This window comes from Salvelinus fontinalis, chromosome 22, assembly GCF_029448725.1.
Source record: "Salvelinus fontinalis isolate EN_2023a chromosome 22, ASM2944872v1, whole genome shotgun sequence".
In the NCBI taxonomy this organism is placed as follows: Eukaryota; Metazoa; Chordata; class Actinopteri; order Salmoniformes; family Salmonidae; genus Salvelinus; species Salvelinus fontinalis.
Genome location: NC_074686.1, coordinates 8,856,635 through 8,874,968, shown reverse-complemented (window position 1 = coordinate 8,874,968; position 18,334 = coordinate 8,856,635). Strand labels below are relative to the sequence as shown.

At 45.7% G+C, this 18,334-nt stretch overlaps 1 protein-coding gene across 20 annotated transcripts in view; it reads left to right on the top strand.

The window, feature by feature from the left end:
- Window positions 1-2,944: 2,944 nt before the first annotated feature.
- The window catches only part of LOC129819709 (chromodomain-helicase-DNA-binding protein 4-like), a 28,278-nt gene continuing 12,888 nt past the window's right edge, over window positions 2,945-18,334 (top strand). For 11 of the 20 annotated variants that reach the window (XM_055876224.1, XM_055876223.1, XM_055876217.1 and 8 more), the window contains exons 1-21: window positions 2,945-3,173; window positions 3,652-3,785; window positions 5,183-5,289; window positions 5,448-5,702; window positions 6,234-6,352; window positions 6,531-6,909; window positions 7,181-7,328; window positions 7,996-8,165; window positions 8,495-8,725; window positions 9,009-9,212; window positions 9,482-9,690; window positions 11,146-11,277; window positions 11,383-11,482; window positions 11,755-11,946; window positions 14,307-14,507; window positions 14,660-14,797; window positions 15,063-15,184; window positions 15,403-15,576; window positions 16,218-16,359; window positions 16,594-16,725; window positions 16,948-17,065. In XM_055876224.1, the coding sequence (XP_055732199.1) occupies window positions 3,722-3,785; window positions 5,183-5,289; window positions 5,448-5,702; window positions 6,234-6,352; window positions 6,531-6,909; window positions 7,181-7,328; window positions 7,996-8,165; window positions 8,495-8,725; window positions 9,009-9,212; window positions 9,482-9,690; window positions 11,146-11,277; window positions 11,383-11,482; window positions 11,755-11,946; window positions 14,307-14,507; window positions 14,660-14,797; window positions 15,063-15,184; window positions 15,403-15,576; window positions 16,218-16,359; window positions 16,594-16,725; window positions 16,948-17,065 (3,337 nt within the window). In that variant the 5' untranslated portion in view covers window positions 2,945-3,173; window positions 3,652-3,721. Of the gene's footprint in view, window positions 3,174-3,651; window positions 3,786-4,206; window positions 4,490-5,182; window positions 5,290-5,447; window positions 5,703-6,233; window positions 6,353-6,530; window positions 6,910-7,180; window positions 7,329-7,995; window positions 8,166-8,494; window positions 8,726-9,008; window positions 9,213-9,481; window positions 9,691-11,145; window positions 11,278-11,382; window positions 11,483-11,754; window positions 11,947-14,306; window positions 14,508-14,659; window positions 14,798-15,062; window positions 15,185-15,402; window positions 15,577-16,217; window positions 16,360-16,593; window positions 16,726-16,947; window positions 17,066-18,334 lie in introns of those variants that run through there. The other 9 variants (XM_055876232.1, XM_055876235.1, XM_055876226.1 and 6 more) reach the window with 2 other exon arrangements.

Below are 18,334 nucleotides of genomic sequence, written 5' to 3'. Positions count from 1 at the left end.
AAGGTGCCAAGAAAGAACTGCAGTGAATCCATCAATCACATGCTTACTTACGGGCTCTTCCCAGCAATACAGAGAGAAAATAAATAAATAATAACTACATGAGGAATAAATACACAAGAAGTAATGACAACTTGGCTATATACACGGGGTACCAGTAGGGTCAATGCAGATAGTTAAATAGTTAACCACTAGCTACCCGGACTAACTATTTAGCAGGAGTCTGACCATTTTTAGGGCCTTCCTCTGACAGCGCCTGGTATAGGGGTCCTGAATGGCAGGGAGCTCGGCCCCAGTGATGTACTAGTCCATACTACTACTCTGTAGCGCCTTGCGGTCACTTTCAATGGTGCAGCTGTAGAACTTTGAGGAACTGAGGGACCATGCCGAATCTTTTCAGCCTGAGGGGAAGAGGTGTTGTTGTGCCCTCTTCACGACTGTGTTGGTGTATGTGGACCATGATGGTTCCTTAGGGATGTGGACACCGAGGAACTTGAAGCTCTCGACCTGCTCCACTACAGCCCCATCGATGTGGATGAGGGCGTTCTTGGCCCTCCGTTTTCTGTAGTCCAAGATCAGCTCCTTTGTCTTGCTGACGTTGATGGAGAGGTTGATGTTCTGGCACCACCCTGCCAGGTTTCTGACTTCCTCCCTGTAGGCTGTCTCATCGTCGTCGTGTTGTCGGCTAACCTTAACGATGATGTTGGAGTTGTGCGCGGCCATGCAGTCGTGGGTGAACAGGGAGAACAGGAGGGGACTAAGCACACACCCCTGAGGGGCCCCGGTGCTGAGGGTCAGCGTGGCAGATGTGTTGTGTCCTACCATCACCACCTGTGGGCAGCCAGTCAGGAAGTCCAGGATCCAGTTACAGAGGGAGGTGTTTAATCCCAGGGTCCTTAGCTTAGTTCTTTTAAATTTGTTTTTAATTTTTTTATTTATTTCACCTTTATTTAACCAGGTAGACCAGTTGAGAACAAGTTCTCATTTACAACTGCGACCTGGCCAAGATAAAGCAAAGCAGTGCGACAAAAACAACAACACAGAGTTACACATAAACAAACATACAGTCAATAACACAAAATAAAATACAAATAGAAAAATCTATGTAAAGTATGTGCAAATGTAGAAGAGTAGGGAGGTAGGCAATAAATAGGCACTAGAGGAGAAAATAATTACAATTTAGCATTAATACTGGAGTGATAGATACTGGGGTGCAAAAGAGCAAGAGGGTAAGTAATAATATGAGGATGAGGTAGTTGGGTGTGCTATATACAGATGGGCTGTGTACAGGTACAGTGATCGGTAAGCTGTTCTGACAGCTGATGCTTAAAGTTAGAGACTCCAGCTTCAGAGATTTTTGCAATTCGTTCCAGTGATGAGCTAAGGGTGAGAGAGAGGGTTGAAGGATAGACAGAAAGACTGTGGAGGGGTCCATTGGAAATGGATTGTGTGAAAAACTAAATGTGGGCGTAGAGTTTATACAATTCTAACATAAGGTATTGATATAGTTGAATGGCTCTCCACTTACAAAACCCAGAATCTGATCTGGAAAGGTACATGGTTGAAGGTTCATACACAAATCATATCCTTACGGGTGGGGTGAAATAATTGAAATTCAAGGCCATTCAAGAAAACTCATTCAAATTCAATTCATGACTTGAAGAATAATAGGATATGTCAGAATGGGAAATGTTCCATTTCAGTTCACTTCCTGAATAGGCTGGAGTTTAATTAGAATGGTTTGAACCCTGACTATATCAGTAATTAATAAAACCGTAACCTCTTTAATTTATGTACATTTCAGGATGGATTTCTGTGAAGGTCTACCCTTTGGCTGTGCTAAATGCAGTGTTTCACACCAACTACATTTGCCATAATGCAACACAAATGGTGGTAGATGCAGTCTGTCATTTTGCCAGTACTGAAAAAGGCCTATTGCATCACTTACGAGCTAATTGCGTAAGCCTGCATTTCATATCCACATTGTACATTATCAATGCTTTGGCTTAGCTTCATATGCAGTACTTTGCACTCTAATAACCATGCAGTACGTAGCACTACAGAATCATGTTAGGATTCAAACTATTTTCCCACCATTGAGTGCAGTACAGTATAGGCCTTCACAAGGCCTCCTTTGCAGACCCTGGGTCTCAGCTGTTGGTTACGCTTTATAGGCTAGATCTAGGAAGATACAGAGGTCTGATTGAGACATAGCTTTGAATAAGGCTTCATTAGTCTGTGTCTATGATGCATGGTGACCTATCAATATACCTAAGGGCATCAATACACCAGGGTTTCCCTGAGTTAATGGCACTTCTGTCTTTGTGTCTGCTTTGACTGGAAACAACATGTTTTATTTGACGCGTGGTGGTTTGGTTTGTGTGTAGATTCAATTATTGGAGGTTGAGCAAATCATTGGAATCATTCAATGGTTTTCAAGTGGGTCTCCCCAAGTTCACAGTACAGCGTTTACCTGAGTGTGCCCTGTGGTGACCCTCCACAAGGAATGTATGGTTTATAAGTGTTCATTTGACTCCTATATATCATATGTGTCTGCATGCTTTGTGTCAGTAGATGCTGAAATATGCTCCTAGGCTGTACAGTACAGTGTATCTACATACATGTAGATTGTGACACAGAAGTTACATGCAGTCATGTGGAGGAGTTGCCATGTGACGTCTTTTTTTCATCCCTCTCTCTTTTTGGAGTTATGCTTATTGTGGGATGTCAGTGACTATGCTCATTATTATTATGGGATGTTGGGTGGGGGTGAGTGTTCCCATAGTAACGGTGGTTGCTAGGGGGGCACGGAGGAATGGGGAAGAGACTCCATGTGAGGGAGGAGGGGGGTGGATTATTATGGTCTGTATGTTGCAAGGTAACTATGCAGAGTGGGGGAGGGGTGTGCGTGTGTGTGTGTGTGTGGGTGGGGGGGGGGGGTTATTATGGGATGTCTGCCCCCTGATCTCTTTGTGTGTGTGTGCGCGGGTGTTTAATGCGAGAGAGGGATACGGCGACGTCGTGTGCATCGCCAGGCAACATAAGACAAATACTGCATTTTAATTATTGGAACTAACGTTAGCTAGCTATTGTAACCCAAAAAGAAAAACTGTTAAAAGAAAGGCAAACGTCCCCTTTCGTTGTTTCTGTTTTCAAACAGTGGAACCATTCAACTTGTGAGTAACGTTACTGTAGTTTGTTTATAATTGTATTTGTGATATTAGACCATTCAATTATCAAATTAAACAATTGAAATTCGTCATTTATTGATATGTTTTGGGACGAATGTGTGACTCGTTTCTGAACCTAGCCGGTGATTGAGCTGGAGTTAGCGGGCTAGCTAACCAAGTGTGGGACGGAAAACTAGTAGCACGACGATGGCATGTCAAATGGCTAACTAGCTAGCTATATGTAGCGAGACTACGCATAGATTGAAAGGCTGATAATCTTGAGTATCCTATTATTGGCTAAAACATTTGACATCAGAAGTTATTTTACCTACTTAAGAGGCAATTCATGTATTTATATTGTTCAATGCACAAAATCAGTTCTGAATATTCACTTCTGTTTTGTTGTTTCTTTTATTTCCACCTCCTTGCCGACCTGTCCTCCCCGACTCCACGCTCGACCTGGGCGGACTCAATACTGGGACAGGACTCTGGAGGCAACACGGATTTAAACTTTTTTTTAGTTAGCTAACTAAATTTTAAAGTTAGCTAGCATTATGTCTGGAAGCGAGGACGATAGGGATGATTTTGGAGCCCCAGAGGACCGGTCTCTAATGCAAGGTAGGACCACTTCAACAAATGTGTTTATTGCAACGAAATTAATTTATAGAAATGTTATATACTTTATGTAAATAATGCGAGTTAATCGTAAAACTGAGCCAAAGATGCCATGTATGGCTTTGCACTGAGTAAAGAACTTGAAGTTGACGTGAATTTGAATCTATGGATAACTAGTTAACATACCGTAGGTTGATAGTTGATACTGGTTGTGGTTAGTTAACTTGGCAGTTTGTGGTAAGCTAGTTAAGCAAGCAGAATCAGAATGATTACGGTTAGTTGGTCAACCAGTTCTGGAAAAGTTAACTAACTAGTTAAGTAGTTGCTGGAACAGTGGACACCAGCCTCTAAGCTGTGATAGTTGAGTGACTGACTGCTGTAGCTGGCTGAAGCTAACACGTTATCCTAGCTTGCGTGTGCTAACAATGCTAGTTAACGTTTTGTTTTATTGCAGGCCGTAGCCGTTTAAATGTAAGTTTGTAAAATGGACAGATGTTTTTCCATACCGAAGCAATTTACAGAACTTCAACTTTTGGTTACATAAATCATGCCGACCAACCGGCATATTCTTGCGGCCTAGCAAATGTTACCGGTATTTTTACGTGCCGATGACAAGATGGAGCCAGCCAGTTAGCTTGAAAGATGGCAGATGACGACGGTGACTTTCTCCTCCTATCATCGGGTGCTTGGTAGCGCCGCTTTGCGTGGTAGAAACAAATGCAATCATTCACTCTATCTGTACATTTATGGAACGTTTCACTGAATTGTACTTATATAACGTAGATGGCTACATTAGCTGGCGAAGGACAATAAAACCGTTAGGCTAGCTGGCTACTTTGTTTACACAACAGGTTCGGATATGACGGTAATGCATATTCCATTAGAATCCTTGATAGGGAAGGTAAGGCGATGGAATTGTCCGATTTTAGATATAGCAGGCGTCACTAGGCCACCTTTTAGATAGTCGTTAGTAATTACATGTTTTTTCTTCATTCAAACCTCTCACATGTGAAAATCATTGACCATATATAACCCGACTCCAATCCAAATAATAACTTGGAAGAGCCATCTTTTCCAATTTGTTTGTGGGACATCAAATTCTACAATTGGGATAACTGGACTCAACCCAGATAATGATGACACGGCATTCAGGTGGCATTTAATTAGACACCCAGCACCCCTCATTTTGACTTACAGACAGCTTATCACACGTCAGATCATGGTAACTTGGTGCTGATTTCAATGCCAACAGTCATTTGTTTACATCTACCATGAGCAATTACATAATAGGTCTTGGAACCCGATTCCATATGACTTTGCAGCTACCAAGGTTGCAAGGATATTCAATTGACATTCTTCGTTACAGCTATTATTAAGCTGTGTCTCTGACCTCATTGCAGATGAGGAAGAGGAGATGTCAGAGAGTGAGGCCCCGAAGGTGAAGAAGAAGAAGGCCAAGAAGAGCCGGGAGAACAAAAGCAGCAAGAGGCGGACCTCTCGCAGAGAGGTAGGCTACAGTGACATGACCACGTCTCTAATCATATCCGCACGTTCTTGGGACGCACCATGTTCCGTCTGTCTGCCAGTGGAGAGACCCGCCACCTGTCGGAAGACAACGGGCTTACTCATAAGCCCCCCCCCCCCCCCCCCATGTGTCTTCTCCAGGATGTGCCTATGAGCTCCCCTGAGCCCATGGAGACCCCCGAGGTGGACAGGGACGAGGAGCGAGCGGCACCCCGCTCGGACAGCGAGGGCAGCGACTACAACCCGGGGAAGAAGAAGAAGAAGAACAGGGGGAGCACCTCCAAGGAGAAGAAGAGGAGCAGCACCAGCGCTGACAGAAACGGCGGAGGAAAGGACAAGAGGAAGGACCCTGAACCTGAGGAAGAGGAGGATGAGGACGATGACGACGATAGCTTGGTGAGTTTTCAGTTCAAGGATGGAGAGAGTTGTGGAGGGGGGGGGTGCCATTAAAGTTGACCAAATAATATGTCATGGTGTTAATTGAATTGTCATTATGCAACTAGAACTCAGAGCTCCATAGAAAGTGATTGAATAAGCTACCTGCAATCTCTAGATGTAGATAAGTTATCAATACTACCATGCTGAGTTGACTACCACTAGGGTGGCTGGTAGTGGTAAGTGCACTTATGGAAGGACATACTGTCACCGTGGCAACACCGAACTACCTGCCATTGGCCTTTGTCAAGGCAAGCACTTGCCACATGGTATAACTGCATGCGGCTTAAAATAGTCGATGGTCCCCAATGGTGGGAGGAAAGTGCTTTGTCCAAAGCCATGCGAGAGTTAACAAAGACCTAGTAGCTATTGAACACAATGGCAACACTCAGAGGGCACGAAATAGTCCCACCACAATAGGCCAGTCAGTAAGGAACAGACTGGAAAGAACCACATTTTAAGCAAATGTTCATGTTGAATTGTCTCATCTAGGAGCCTAAGACGTCGTCCCAGCTCCTGGATGACTGGGGAATGGAGGACATTGACCACGTCTTCAGCGACGAGGACTACCGCTCCCTCACCAACTACAAGGCCTTCAGCCAATATGTCAGGTAATGAGCTTGTATTTTAAGCTTTCTCTTTCTTACCCCCCACTCATTTGCTGTTCAACTTTTTTGCTCTCAGATATTTTGTCTCCTTTCTCCCCCTGATCTTGTCTACCGTTTCACTCTTTTACGTGTTTTTTGTTGTTGTCCTCATTACTCACCATCCACCCCATCTCTCCCTCAGACCACTCATCGCGGCCAAGAACCCCAAGATCGCTGTGTCCAAGATGATGATGGTACTGGGTGCCAAGTGGCGTGAGTTCAGCACCAACAATCCCCTGAGAGGCTCCGCCGCCGCCACTGCCGCCTTGGCCGCCGCCAACGTGTCTGCCGCAGTGGAGAGCATGGTGGCGGAGGTCGCTCCCGCCCCGGTCGCCGAGCCCCAGGCACCGGTCGCCCCGCCTCTGAAAAAGGCCAAGACCAAAGAGGGCAAAGGTCCTAATGCTCGTAAGAAGTCCAGGCCCACCCCCAAGCCTGCAGAGAAGAAGAAAGTGGCTACAAAGAAGGTAGCTCCGCTCAAGATCAAACTAGGAGGCTTCAACAACAAGAGGAAACGCTCCTCGGTAAGTGCTTGGAACATCGAGTCGCAATAAAAATCGCCGTATCGAATCGCAATGCATATCTTATCAGGACGTACGTATCGTGGTAATAGCGTATCGTGAGGTCCCTGGCTGTTCCCGGCCCCACTGTTTAGTCACCTCTTTCTCGGCTCATATTGACTTCTTTATTGATGACAAAAATGTTTTTGTTATTTGGCATAGAGGCCTTCAACCTAGACACATTTCTCCTTAAAACGAAGTTCCTAACCGTTCTCTATCTGGCTGTTCCTATCAGAGTGAAGAGGATGAGCCTGACGTGGAGAGTGACTTTGACGACGCCAGCATGAACAGCGTGTCCGTGTCGGATGGCTCCAACAGCCGCAGCAGCCGCTCCAAGAAGCCCAAGAGCAAGCCCAAGAAGAAGAAGGGTCTGTACTCTGCAGGTGTGGGTGTGGGTCTCTCTTCCATGCCTCGATACATATCTCAACACCAAGAAGGTGTGTGTCATCCATGGCTCAAACCCAATAAAAAGTGGTCTTGAGTTGCTAGACTCCACAGCTGTAGTTTGGATGTGTATGCATGTCCAATTAGCTATGACTCAGCCAGTACCACTCAGTTTTACTGAGTCACGAGAAGATTATACGTTTTCAGCAGGGCAGCATCCAGCATCATCTGCCTTTTAAAAGAAATAGTTTGTCACACACTTTGACGTATTCAGTAGACAAGCTCTTCCGTCAGAGTATCGATACATATCGCCCAGGAGTTTGAAATGCTTCCTAGATTGCATATGAATGACTCCACCAACACAGTAAAAAGGAGCGACGAACAGCAATGTCCATTCCATAACGTTTCATTCTACAGTATTTTATAAAATGGTTAGTTTCGGCCATACATTCTGATTGATTAAAATGTGCGTTCCTCACAATATGTAACCGCTAAAGTGTTATAGCCTCACTGGTATTTCATTAGGGTGCTCGTTGAACAACAAAAATAATGTTGAACATGCATTCCTTTTTGGGGGGGGGGGGGGGGGGGGTTTGTTGAGGAAATGTACCGTATCTAGTTTGAATTGCTCTCACCCACTTCTGTCCTTTTGTTCCTTCCCTCCAGTCGAGGAGGACGGTGACGGCTATGAGACAGACCACCAGGACTACTGTGAGGTGTGCCAGCAGGGAGGGGAGATCATTCTGTGCGACACCTGTCCCAGGGCCTACCACATGGTGTGTCTGGACCCCGACATGGAGAACGCCCCAGAGGGGACCTGGAGCTGCCCACACTGCGTGAGTGACACCTCCTTTAGCCAATGAATGGCTCTGTGGAGTAAGTGACAGGGCAATATGGTACAGGTCAGCCAACCAGAATGATCAATCGGAGTGACAACAAAATACAGAGGAATCTGATCGAGGGTAATGAGGAGCTATTGATATTGACAACCATTTGTCAATGATCATAAACCGCTAGCTGGTAGTACTGTGGTATATGCTGGTACTGTTAGCTCTTAAATTGCTCCAGTGTGTAACCATCTTTGCTTCCCTACTAGTCAAACAGTTAACCCTTTCCCGTTGCTCAACTACCATTCACATGAACCCCTTCCCTCTCCCATCCACAGGAGAAGGAGGGCAAACAGTGGGAGGCGCGGGAGGATGGCTCAGAAGAAGAGGAGGAGGAGGTGGAGGCAGAGCCGGAGGAGGATGACCACCACATGGAGTTCTGCAGGGTGTGTAAGGACGGTGGCGAGCTGCTCTGCTGCGACTCCTGTCCCTCCTCCTACCACATCCACTGTCTCAACCCGCCCCTGCCTGAGATCCCCAACGGAGAGTGGATCTGCCCACGCTGCACTGTGAGTAAATCAATGGGGTGGGACCCGGAGGGTGATTGACACGGGGCACAGCCAGTTACACAGGGTACAGTGAATTCTACTTCCCAAATTGAAACCTAGCACCCTACCCCCTTGGGTAGTGTATTGGGGAAACAAAACGACATGGTTCAACACCATGTAACATTACCTAGCTTATCTGTAGACAAGGAGTATTCACCATGTCGTTATGATCAGTTTGTCCTGAAAAGCGAGCGGGTTTTAAAAACATTTGACCTATTCACTGACACTTTCCTCCCCTCTTCAGTGTCCACCCATGAAGGGCAAGGTGCAGAAGATTCTGACGTGGCGCTGGGGCGACCCCCCTCCGCCCACGCCCATCCCCCGCCCCCCAGACCTCCCGGCTGACCAGCCTGACCCCGCCCCTCTGGCCGGGCGCCCTGAGAGGGAGTTCTTCGCCAAGTGGAGCAACATGTCCTACTGGCACTGCTCCTGGGTGTCTGAGCTGCAGGTATGTACACACACAGGTACACAGACTTACGCTCGGCCACCACGTTGCAGGCAATCGCACCCATACACACCTACCTTCATTTTGAGTTGTTGCGCATCTTATTTTTGCTTTTCAGAGGCGCGGCGCACACTGAAACAAACACACACAAAAACCGTTCAGACGCTCTCTTCTCTCTCACTGAAATGGATTCGAGAGGAGCGTTGTCGCACCAACGTTCGACAACACACACACACACTTCCCCCTCTCACCCACCTTTTCCCTGTCTCCAGTTGGAGCTGCACTGTCAGGTGATGTTCAGGAACTACCAGAGGAAGAACGACATGGACGAGCCTCCTTCAGTAGACTTTGGCGAGGGCGACGAGGAAAAGAGCACGAAGAGGAAGGCCAAGGACCCGCTCTACGCCAAGATGGAGGAGAAGTACTACCGCTTCGGCATCAAGATCGCCTGGATGATGATTCACCGCATCCTTAACCACAGGTCAGACGAGACTCCCGGACTGGCTGCTAAATGGGATTCAAATGTGTTTTTAGTCTCATTGAGAGTTAACATTTCCATTATAGCAGCAGATTTTGAGTTGCAAGGCCAGACACATAGTCGTACACTTTGTAAATAAGTGTCTAGTCAGGATTTTTCCTTCAATGGAAAGGAGAACTCCTACACACTTGATGAAATCGGCATGTTTTGTTTGTCAGGTAAAGGGTTTCTCCTTGTGGTGCAAATGTCCCATTTGTCAAAGCAATCATTTTAACCAATCAGTTGCAGATACACTACATGACCAAAGGTATGTGGACACCTGCTTGTCGAACATCTCATTCCAAAATCATGGGCATTAATATGGAGTTGGTGCCCCCTTTGCTGCGATAACAGCCTCCACTCTTCTGGGAAGGCTTTCCACTAGATGTTGGAACATTGCTGCGGGGACTTGCTTCCATTCAGCCACAAGCATTAGTGAGGTCGGGCGATTAGGTCTGGCTCGCAGTCGGTGTTCCAGTTTATCCCAAGGTGTTTGATGGGGTTACGGTCAGGGCTCTGTGCAGGCCATTGTCATGATTAAACAGAAAAGGGCCTTCCCCAAACTGGTCCCACAAAGTTGGAATCACTGAATCGTCTAAAAAGTCATTGTACGCTGTAGCGTTAAGATTTCCCTTCACTTGAACTAAGAGGCCCAGCCCGAACCATGAAAAACAGCCCCAGACCATTATTCCTCCTCCACCAAACTTTAGTTGGCACTATGCATTGAGGCAGGTAGTGTTCTCCTGGCACCTGCCAAACCTGTGATTTATCACACCAGGGTTTCCACTGCTCCAGAGTCCAATGGCAGCGAGCGTTACACCACTCCGGCTGACACTTGGCATTGCGCATGGTGATCTTAGGCTTGTGTGCGGCTGCTCGGCCATTGAAACCCATTTCATGAAGCTCCCGACAAACAGCTCTTGTGCTGACGTTGCTTTCAGAGGTAGTTTGGAACTTGGTAGTCGGTGTTGCAACCGAGGACCGATGATTTTTAAGCGCTTTGGTGCTTGAAAGTCCCGTTCTGTGAGCTTGTGTGGCCTACCACTTAGCGGCAGAGCCGTTGTTGCTCCTAGGCGTTTCCACTTCACAATAACAATACTTACAGTTGACCGGGGCAGCTCTAGCAGGGTAGAAATTTGACGAACTGACTTGTTGGAAAGGTGGCATCCTCTGACGGTGCCACGTTGAATGTCACTTAGCTCTTCAGTGCGGCCATTCTACTGCAAATGTTTGTCTATGGAGATTGCATGGCTGTGTGCTCGATTTTTATGCATCTGTCAGCAACGGGTGTGGCTGAAATAGCCAAGTCCACTAGTTTGATGTGGTGTCCACATATATATATGTGTGTGTATGCATGCATTCCTAACTGATTTAATTGGAAATGTTGCTAACCAAGTTTTGTCTGTTTGTGAGCTGCAGTCAGGACAAGAAGAATAACGTACACTACCTCATCAAGTGGAAAGACCTTGCCTACGACCAGGCCACCTGGGAGGCCGAGGACATGGACATCCCAGAGTTTGACGTCTTCAGACAGCAGTACTGGAACCACAGGTAACTAATGCATTATTGCCACCTTCTCTACATTGTATAGGTGGAATGGAGGAGGTTCTTCATTGTCTGTTTCCGAGGGTAACGATGTTCTCTCATCTGTTTCAGGGAGCTGATGATGGGCGACGAGGGTAAACCAGGGAAGAAGATCAAGGTGAAAGGCAAGACGAAGAGGATGGACCGGCCCCCTGAGAATCCTGTCGTTGATGTAAGTGTTGACTGTTGTCATTTTTATTGGATTGGCGACACGGCTTGTCTTTTTTATCAGAGATAGGGTTTCTCGTGATTTATCAGGTATTCCTGATCATCATAAATTGCTCAGTATCTTACCGTTAAAATGGACTTTTAGCATCTCTTTTTCTGCAGCTTTGTGTTATGTCAAACACATGATAAATCCCTTATGGTGCATATTTCCTGCTTAGTGGTGTGTCTTGACACCAACAGTAACTCACTGTTCTTCTCTATCTTCCCCCTCTTCAGCCCACCATCAAGTTTGAGCGGCAGCCTGATTACATAGACAGTACGGGGGGCAACCTGCATCCCTACCAGCTGGAGGGTCTCAACTGGCTGCGTTTCTCCTGGGCACAGGGCACAGACACTATTCTGGCTGACGAGATGGGACTGGGCAAGACTGTGCAGACTGCCGTGTTCCTCTACTCACTCTACAAAGAGGTGTGTGTGTGTGTCCTGGGAGAGAATAAGGGTGAATGTGTATGTGGGTCTTTCTGTTTACGAGGGTACCAGGGAGGATTTCCTCTGCTGGATAACTTGTTACAGCTGTTGACAAGTCATTGATAAAAGTCTGCCAATTTTTTTCATGTCATTACATTAAAATATAAGGGGGAACCATGACTATATTCAGTAAAATTCCTGAGTTGATTTAAACCCTATGTTTAACCCTTTATCGTGGTTGCTGTCTTGGCGGATTTGTCCAAAATCGCGACGTAAAACATCACTTTTCTGTCCTTGCTTTTACTTATAACATACACTACATGGCCTGAAGTATATGGACACCCCTCCAAATTAGTGGATTTGGCTATTTTAGCCACACCTCTTGCTTACAGCTGTGTAAAATCGAGCACAAAGCCATGCAATCTCATAGACAAACATGGGCAGCAAAATGGCCCTTACTGAAGAGCTCAGTGACTTTCAACATGGCACCGTCATAGGATGCCACCTTTCCAACAAGTCAGTTTGTCAAATGTCTTCCCTGTTAGAGCTGCTCCGGTCAACTGTAAACATCTAGGAGCGCCATTTTATGTTTCATTTATTTAATTTAACTAGGCAAGTCATGTAAGAACAAATTCTTATTTACAATGATGGCCTACCCCGGCCTAACCCGGACAATGCTGGGCCAATTGTGTGCTGCCCTATGGGACTCCCAATCACGGCCGGATGTGATGCAACAACGGCTCCGCCGTGAAGTGATGTGCCACACAAGCTCACAGAACGGGACCGCCCCGTGCGTAACAATCGTCTGTCCTTGGTGGCAACACTCACTACCTAGTTCCAAACTGCCTCTGGAAGCAACGTCAACACACAAACTGTTTCTCTGGAGCTTCATGAAATGGGTTTCCATGGCTGAGCAGCCGCACACAAGCCTTAGATCACCATGCGCAATGCCAAGCGTCGGATGGAATGGTGTAAAGCGCACCACTATTGGACTCTGGAGCAGTGGAAACTCGTTCTCTGGAGTGAGGAATCATGCTTCACCATTTGGCAGTCATAAGGACGAATCTGGGTTTTGCGGATATCAGGGGAACACTACCTGCCCCAATGTGTAGTGCCTACTGTAACGTTTGGTGGAGGAGGAATTATGGTCTGGGGCTGTTTTTCATGGTTCGGGCTAGGCCCCTTAGTTCAAGTGAAGAGAAATCTTAACGCTACAGCGTACAATGACATTCTAGACGATTCAGTGATTCCAACTTTGTGGCAACAGTTTGGGGAAGGACCTGACAATGGCCTGCACAGAGCCCTGACCTCAACCCCATCGAATACTTCTGGGATGCTTTGGAACGCCGACTGCGAGCCAGACCTAATCGCCCGACCTCACTAATGCTCTTGTGGCTGAATGGAAGGAAGTCCCTGCAGCAATGTTCCAACATCAAATGGAAAACCTTCCCAGAAGAGTGGAGGCTGTTTATAGCAGCAAAGTGGGGGACCAACCCCGTATTACTGCCCATGATTTTGGAATGAAATGTTTGACGAGCAGGTGTCCACATACTATTGGCCATGTAGTGAATATTGAACATTTAATCAGTATATTAGGCCCTATATGTACAATTGTGTAAACTATTGAGGTCCTTAAATTATAATTAAATGCTTGAAGAAGTCCTTGAATTTGACTTGCCAATGTCTGTATGAGCCCTGCTTAAAGGATGTATAGTCCTAGGCCTATGTTGTTGCATTGGTGGAGTTATGGCCAATTTGCATATATTTTTCTAAGTACACATGTGGAACTGCATACATTTTATTTTATTTATGTATCGTAACAATCCCAATATCACACATTGGCCCCATTTTTATTTATAGAATGACGCATGTTCAACTATAGTTTTTTACGTTTTACTTGTTGATTAAATGTCATTGTTTACTTTTATTATTTTTTACAAGGCCAAATGGTGGCGTGGTAGCCATTATTTCAACAGGAACTGATCAGAAATGCCAACTAGGCATCCCTTTAGACCAATAGCAACCAGCCCAGCCAGTTTGTATAATATGTCAGGTGAAATCTGACGGCATGTAGCTTGAGCTTTGTGTTAACACTCTTTGGGGGTGATCACATGGAGACTACTGCCACCTATTGATCGGAGTGTAGAATGCAATGTCTTTGACGACACGATATTTCAACATTAGAATGATAGAAATTTAAATGTTACATGAGAAATTATATTTATTTAAGTTAAATTAGCTGTGGTTCAGTTAGTAGAGAATGGCACTTGCAACACCAACGGTAGTGGGTTTGATTCTCGCTGGGGCCACCCATACAAATGATCTTATTTTAATTCACTTTTTTTCTCTCCACCTTATAGGGTCACTCCAAGGGCCCGTTCCTGGTGAGCGCCCCCCTGTCTACCATCATTAACTGGGAGCGAGAGTTTGAGATGTGGGCCCCGGACATGTACGTGGTGACCTACGTAGGAGACAAGGACAGCAGAGCCGTCATCAGAGAGAATGAGTTCTCCTTCGAGAACAACGCCATCCGTGGAGGCAAGAGGGCTTCTAAGATGAAGGTGAGAATTACGGGGGGAAATATGTTGAAATAGAACTGTTTATCGACAAAGGAAATTATTATTATTTTTTGTTGTTGTCAATATATCACTCCTTCAATGATATGCTGGTGTGTGTCACGTTTTTAACCTTTACCCCTGTCGTGTCCTTGTAGAAAGACTCATCGGTGAAGTTCCATGTGCTGCTGACGTCCTATGAGTTGATCACCATCGACATGGCCATCCTAGGTTCCATAGATTGGGCCTGTCTGGTGGTCGATGAGGCCCACAGGCTCAAAAACAACCAGTCCAAGGTGAGAGATTAGAGTTGAGGGTTTAAAGGACTTGTGTTATGGAGGTAGTTTACCTGTTATGTGCAACATATTCCCGTATTCAGGAAAAATATACATTTGGAAGTATAAGGGCAATGAGGCATCCCAAATTGTATTTCTCATTAGTTGGATACCCTCATTGTACAATGAAACTCCACCTAAACTGGTATGGCTGAAAGTACCATTGACAAATACAGAAGTGTTGTCATTTTTAGTTGAATAATACTCTGTTTTCTCTCCCCTCCAGTTCTTCAGAGTGCTGAACAACTATCCTCTCCAGCACAAGCTGCTACTGACCGGTACACCTCTACAGAACAACCTGGAAGAGTTGTTCCACCTCCTCAACTTCCTCACGCCAGAGAGATTCAGGTGTGTGTGTGTACACACATTCTGACCACATCACTTTCTACACTTTCCCACTTAATCCCAATGACCTCTTCACACCCCACTCAATGACCACTTCAATGACCACTTCACACCCCACTCAATGACCACTTCAATGACCACTTCACACCCCACTCATCTTAGACCAGTTATTATAGAGTTAACCGTTACTTACTTCCCTGCAACTTCCTCTCTCCGTGTAGTAATCTGGAGGGTTTCCTGGAAGAGTTTGCTGACATCGCCAAAGAGGACCAGATCAAGAAGCTGCATGACATGCTGGGACCCCACATGCTCAGGAGACTGAAGGCTGACGTCTTCAAACACATGCCCTCCAAGACGGAGCTCATCGTCAGGGTGGAGCTCAGCCCCATGCAGAAGTGAGTGAAAGTGCATGGAGGGATGGGGGTATATTTGAATAGTGGTGACCCAGTTGTATGTGCTGTCTAACTTGGCTAAAAGGGTGACGTGATCAAATATATAGTTAGAACGATTAGTCATCGTCCATAGACTGTTACTATTTTTTCTCTTTTTTTTAACCCCCCTTTTCCCCCCAATTTCGTGCTATCTAATTGTTAGTAGTTACTATCTTGTCTCATCGCTACAACTCCCGTACGGGCTCGGGAGAGACGAAGGTCGAAAGCCTTGCGTCCTCTGAAGCACAACCCAACCAAGCCGCACTGCTTCTTAACACAGCGCGCATCCAACCCGGAAGCCAGCCGCACCAATGTGTCGGAGAAAACACCGTGCACCTGGCGACCTGGTCAGCGTGCACTGCACCCGGCCCGCCACAGGAGTCACTGGTGCGCGATGAGACAAGGATATCCCTACTGGCCAAACCCTCCCTAACCCGGACGACGCTGGGCCAATTGTGCGTCGCCCCACGGACGCCCCCATAGACTGTTACTTAAACACAATCTTCCCTTGGGATACTCAACTCATGAGAACTTTACAATATAATTGCACTGTGGAAGTGGTATTAAATGTGGATTTTCTTGTTTTTTTTCTTTTCTCTTTTTAGGAAGTACTACAAATTCATCCTCACCCGTAACTTTGAGGCCCTGAACACACGCAGTGGTGGAAATCAAGTATCCCTGCTCAACGTGGTGATGGACCTCAAGAAGTGCTGCAATCACCCCTACCTCTTCCCTGTGGCTGCCATGGTATGACCCACTTATTAATACATTTTAATGGGAATGGACTATGCTATTGTGATGGATAAGTGGGGTAGTGGTGCATTAATTTTTTACAGTCTAGTACAGTCTATTTTATACAGTCTTAGATACTATTTGCGTCAAGCAATTTCATGATATGCCTTAACTTTTGTAGTATTTTCCTGTAAGGGTCTATATAGCTGAAGCTCTGACTCTTGATTGGTTCCCCCCCACCCCAAACAGGAAGCCCCAAAGATGCCCAATGGGATGTACGACGGTAGCGCCCTCACTAAGTCTGCCGGGAAACTGACGCTAATGCAGAAGATGATGAGGAAGCTGAAAGACGGAGGGCACAGAGTACTCATTTTCTCTCAGGTTAGTTAACCAACACACACATTAATCAATATTTTATTTGAGTCCACGAATCACATTACATCAAGAAGGATCCAAACATTTCAAAGTTCTTGGATACGAAAAGCACACACCTCACATGGGCACTGCTTACTCATGTAGATTGTGTTATAGATTGAAGATTGTTTTTCCTATTGCATGAGCTTTATTTGTTTACTCCCCGCCCATTCACTCCCTCTGTCGTAGATGACCAAGATGCTTGACCTGCTGGAGGACTTCCTGGAGAACGAGGGCTACAAGTACGAGCGTATCGACGGCAGCATCACCGGGGGCATGAGACAGGAGGCCATCGACAGATTCAATGGTGAGGCTCACCCCACACTGACTTCCTCATTCACTCTCTAACTAGATCACTGTGTATACTGCAATTTCAGAGTGACTATTATGTAGTTGTAGTCTTCTAAATTAGGTGTATATATCCTATCATTGTTTAATTTCAAGAGGGATTTATATACAGTATCAGTCAAAATGTGGACAATGGGTTAAGGGTTTTTCTTTAGTTTGACGATTTTCTACATTGTAGAATAATAGTGAGCACATCAAAATTATGAAATGACGCATTTGGAATCTTGTAGAAACCAAGAAAGTGTTAAACAAATCAAAATATGTTATTTTAGATTCTTCAAAGTAGCCACCCTTTTTCCTTGATGACAGCTTTGCACACTCAACCAGCTTTCATGAGGTAGTCACCTGGAATGCTTTTCTTGAAGGAGTTCCCACATATGCTGAGCACTTGTTGGCTGTTTTTCCTTCACTCTGCAGTCCAACTCATCCCAAATCATCTAATTTGGGTTGAGGTCGGGTCAGGCCAGGTCATCTGATGCAGCACTCCATCACTCTACTTGATCAAATAGCCCTTACACAACCTGGAGGTGTTTTGGGTCATTGTCCTGTTGACAAACAAATGATAGTCCCACTAAGTGCAAACCAGATGGGATGGCGTATTGCTGAAGAATGCTGTAGTAGCCATGCTGGTTAAGTGTGCCTTGAATTCTAAATAAATCAGTGTCACCAGCAAAGCACCATTACACCACCACCTCCATGCTTCACGGTGGGAACCACACATGCAGAGGTCATCCGTTCACCTACTCTGCATCTCACAAAGACACGGCGGTTGGAACCAAAAATCTCAAATTTGGACTCATCAGACCAAAGGACAGATTTCCACTGCTCTAATGTCCATTGCTTGTGTTTCTTGGCCCAAGCAAGTCTCTTATTATTGGTGTCCTTTTAGTAGTGGTTTCTTTGCAGCAATTCAACCATGAAGTCCTGATTCACTCAGTCTCTGAACAGTTGATGTTGACATGTGCCTGTTATTTGAACTCTGTGAAGCATTTATTTGTGCTGCAGTTTTTGAGGCTGGTAACTCTAATGAACTTATCCTCTGCAGCAGAGGTAACTCTGGTTCTTCCATTCCTGTGGCGGTCCTCACGAGAGCCAGTTTCATCATAGTGCTTGATGGTTTTTGCAACTGCACTTGAAGAAACTTTCAAAGTTCCTGAAATGTTTCGGATAGACTGACCTTCCTGTCTTAAATTAATGATGGACTGTTGATTCTCTTTGCTTATTTGAG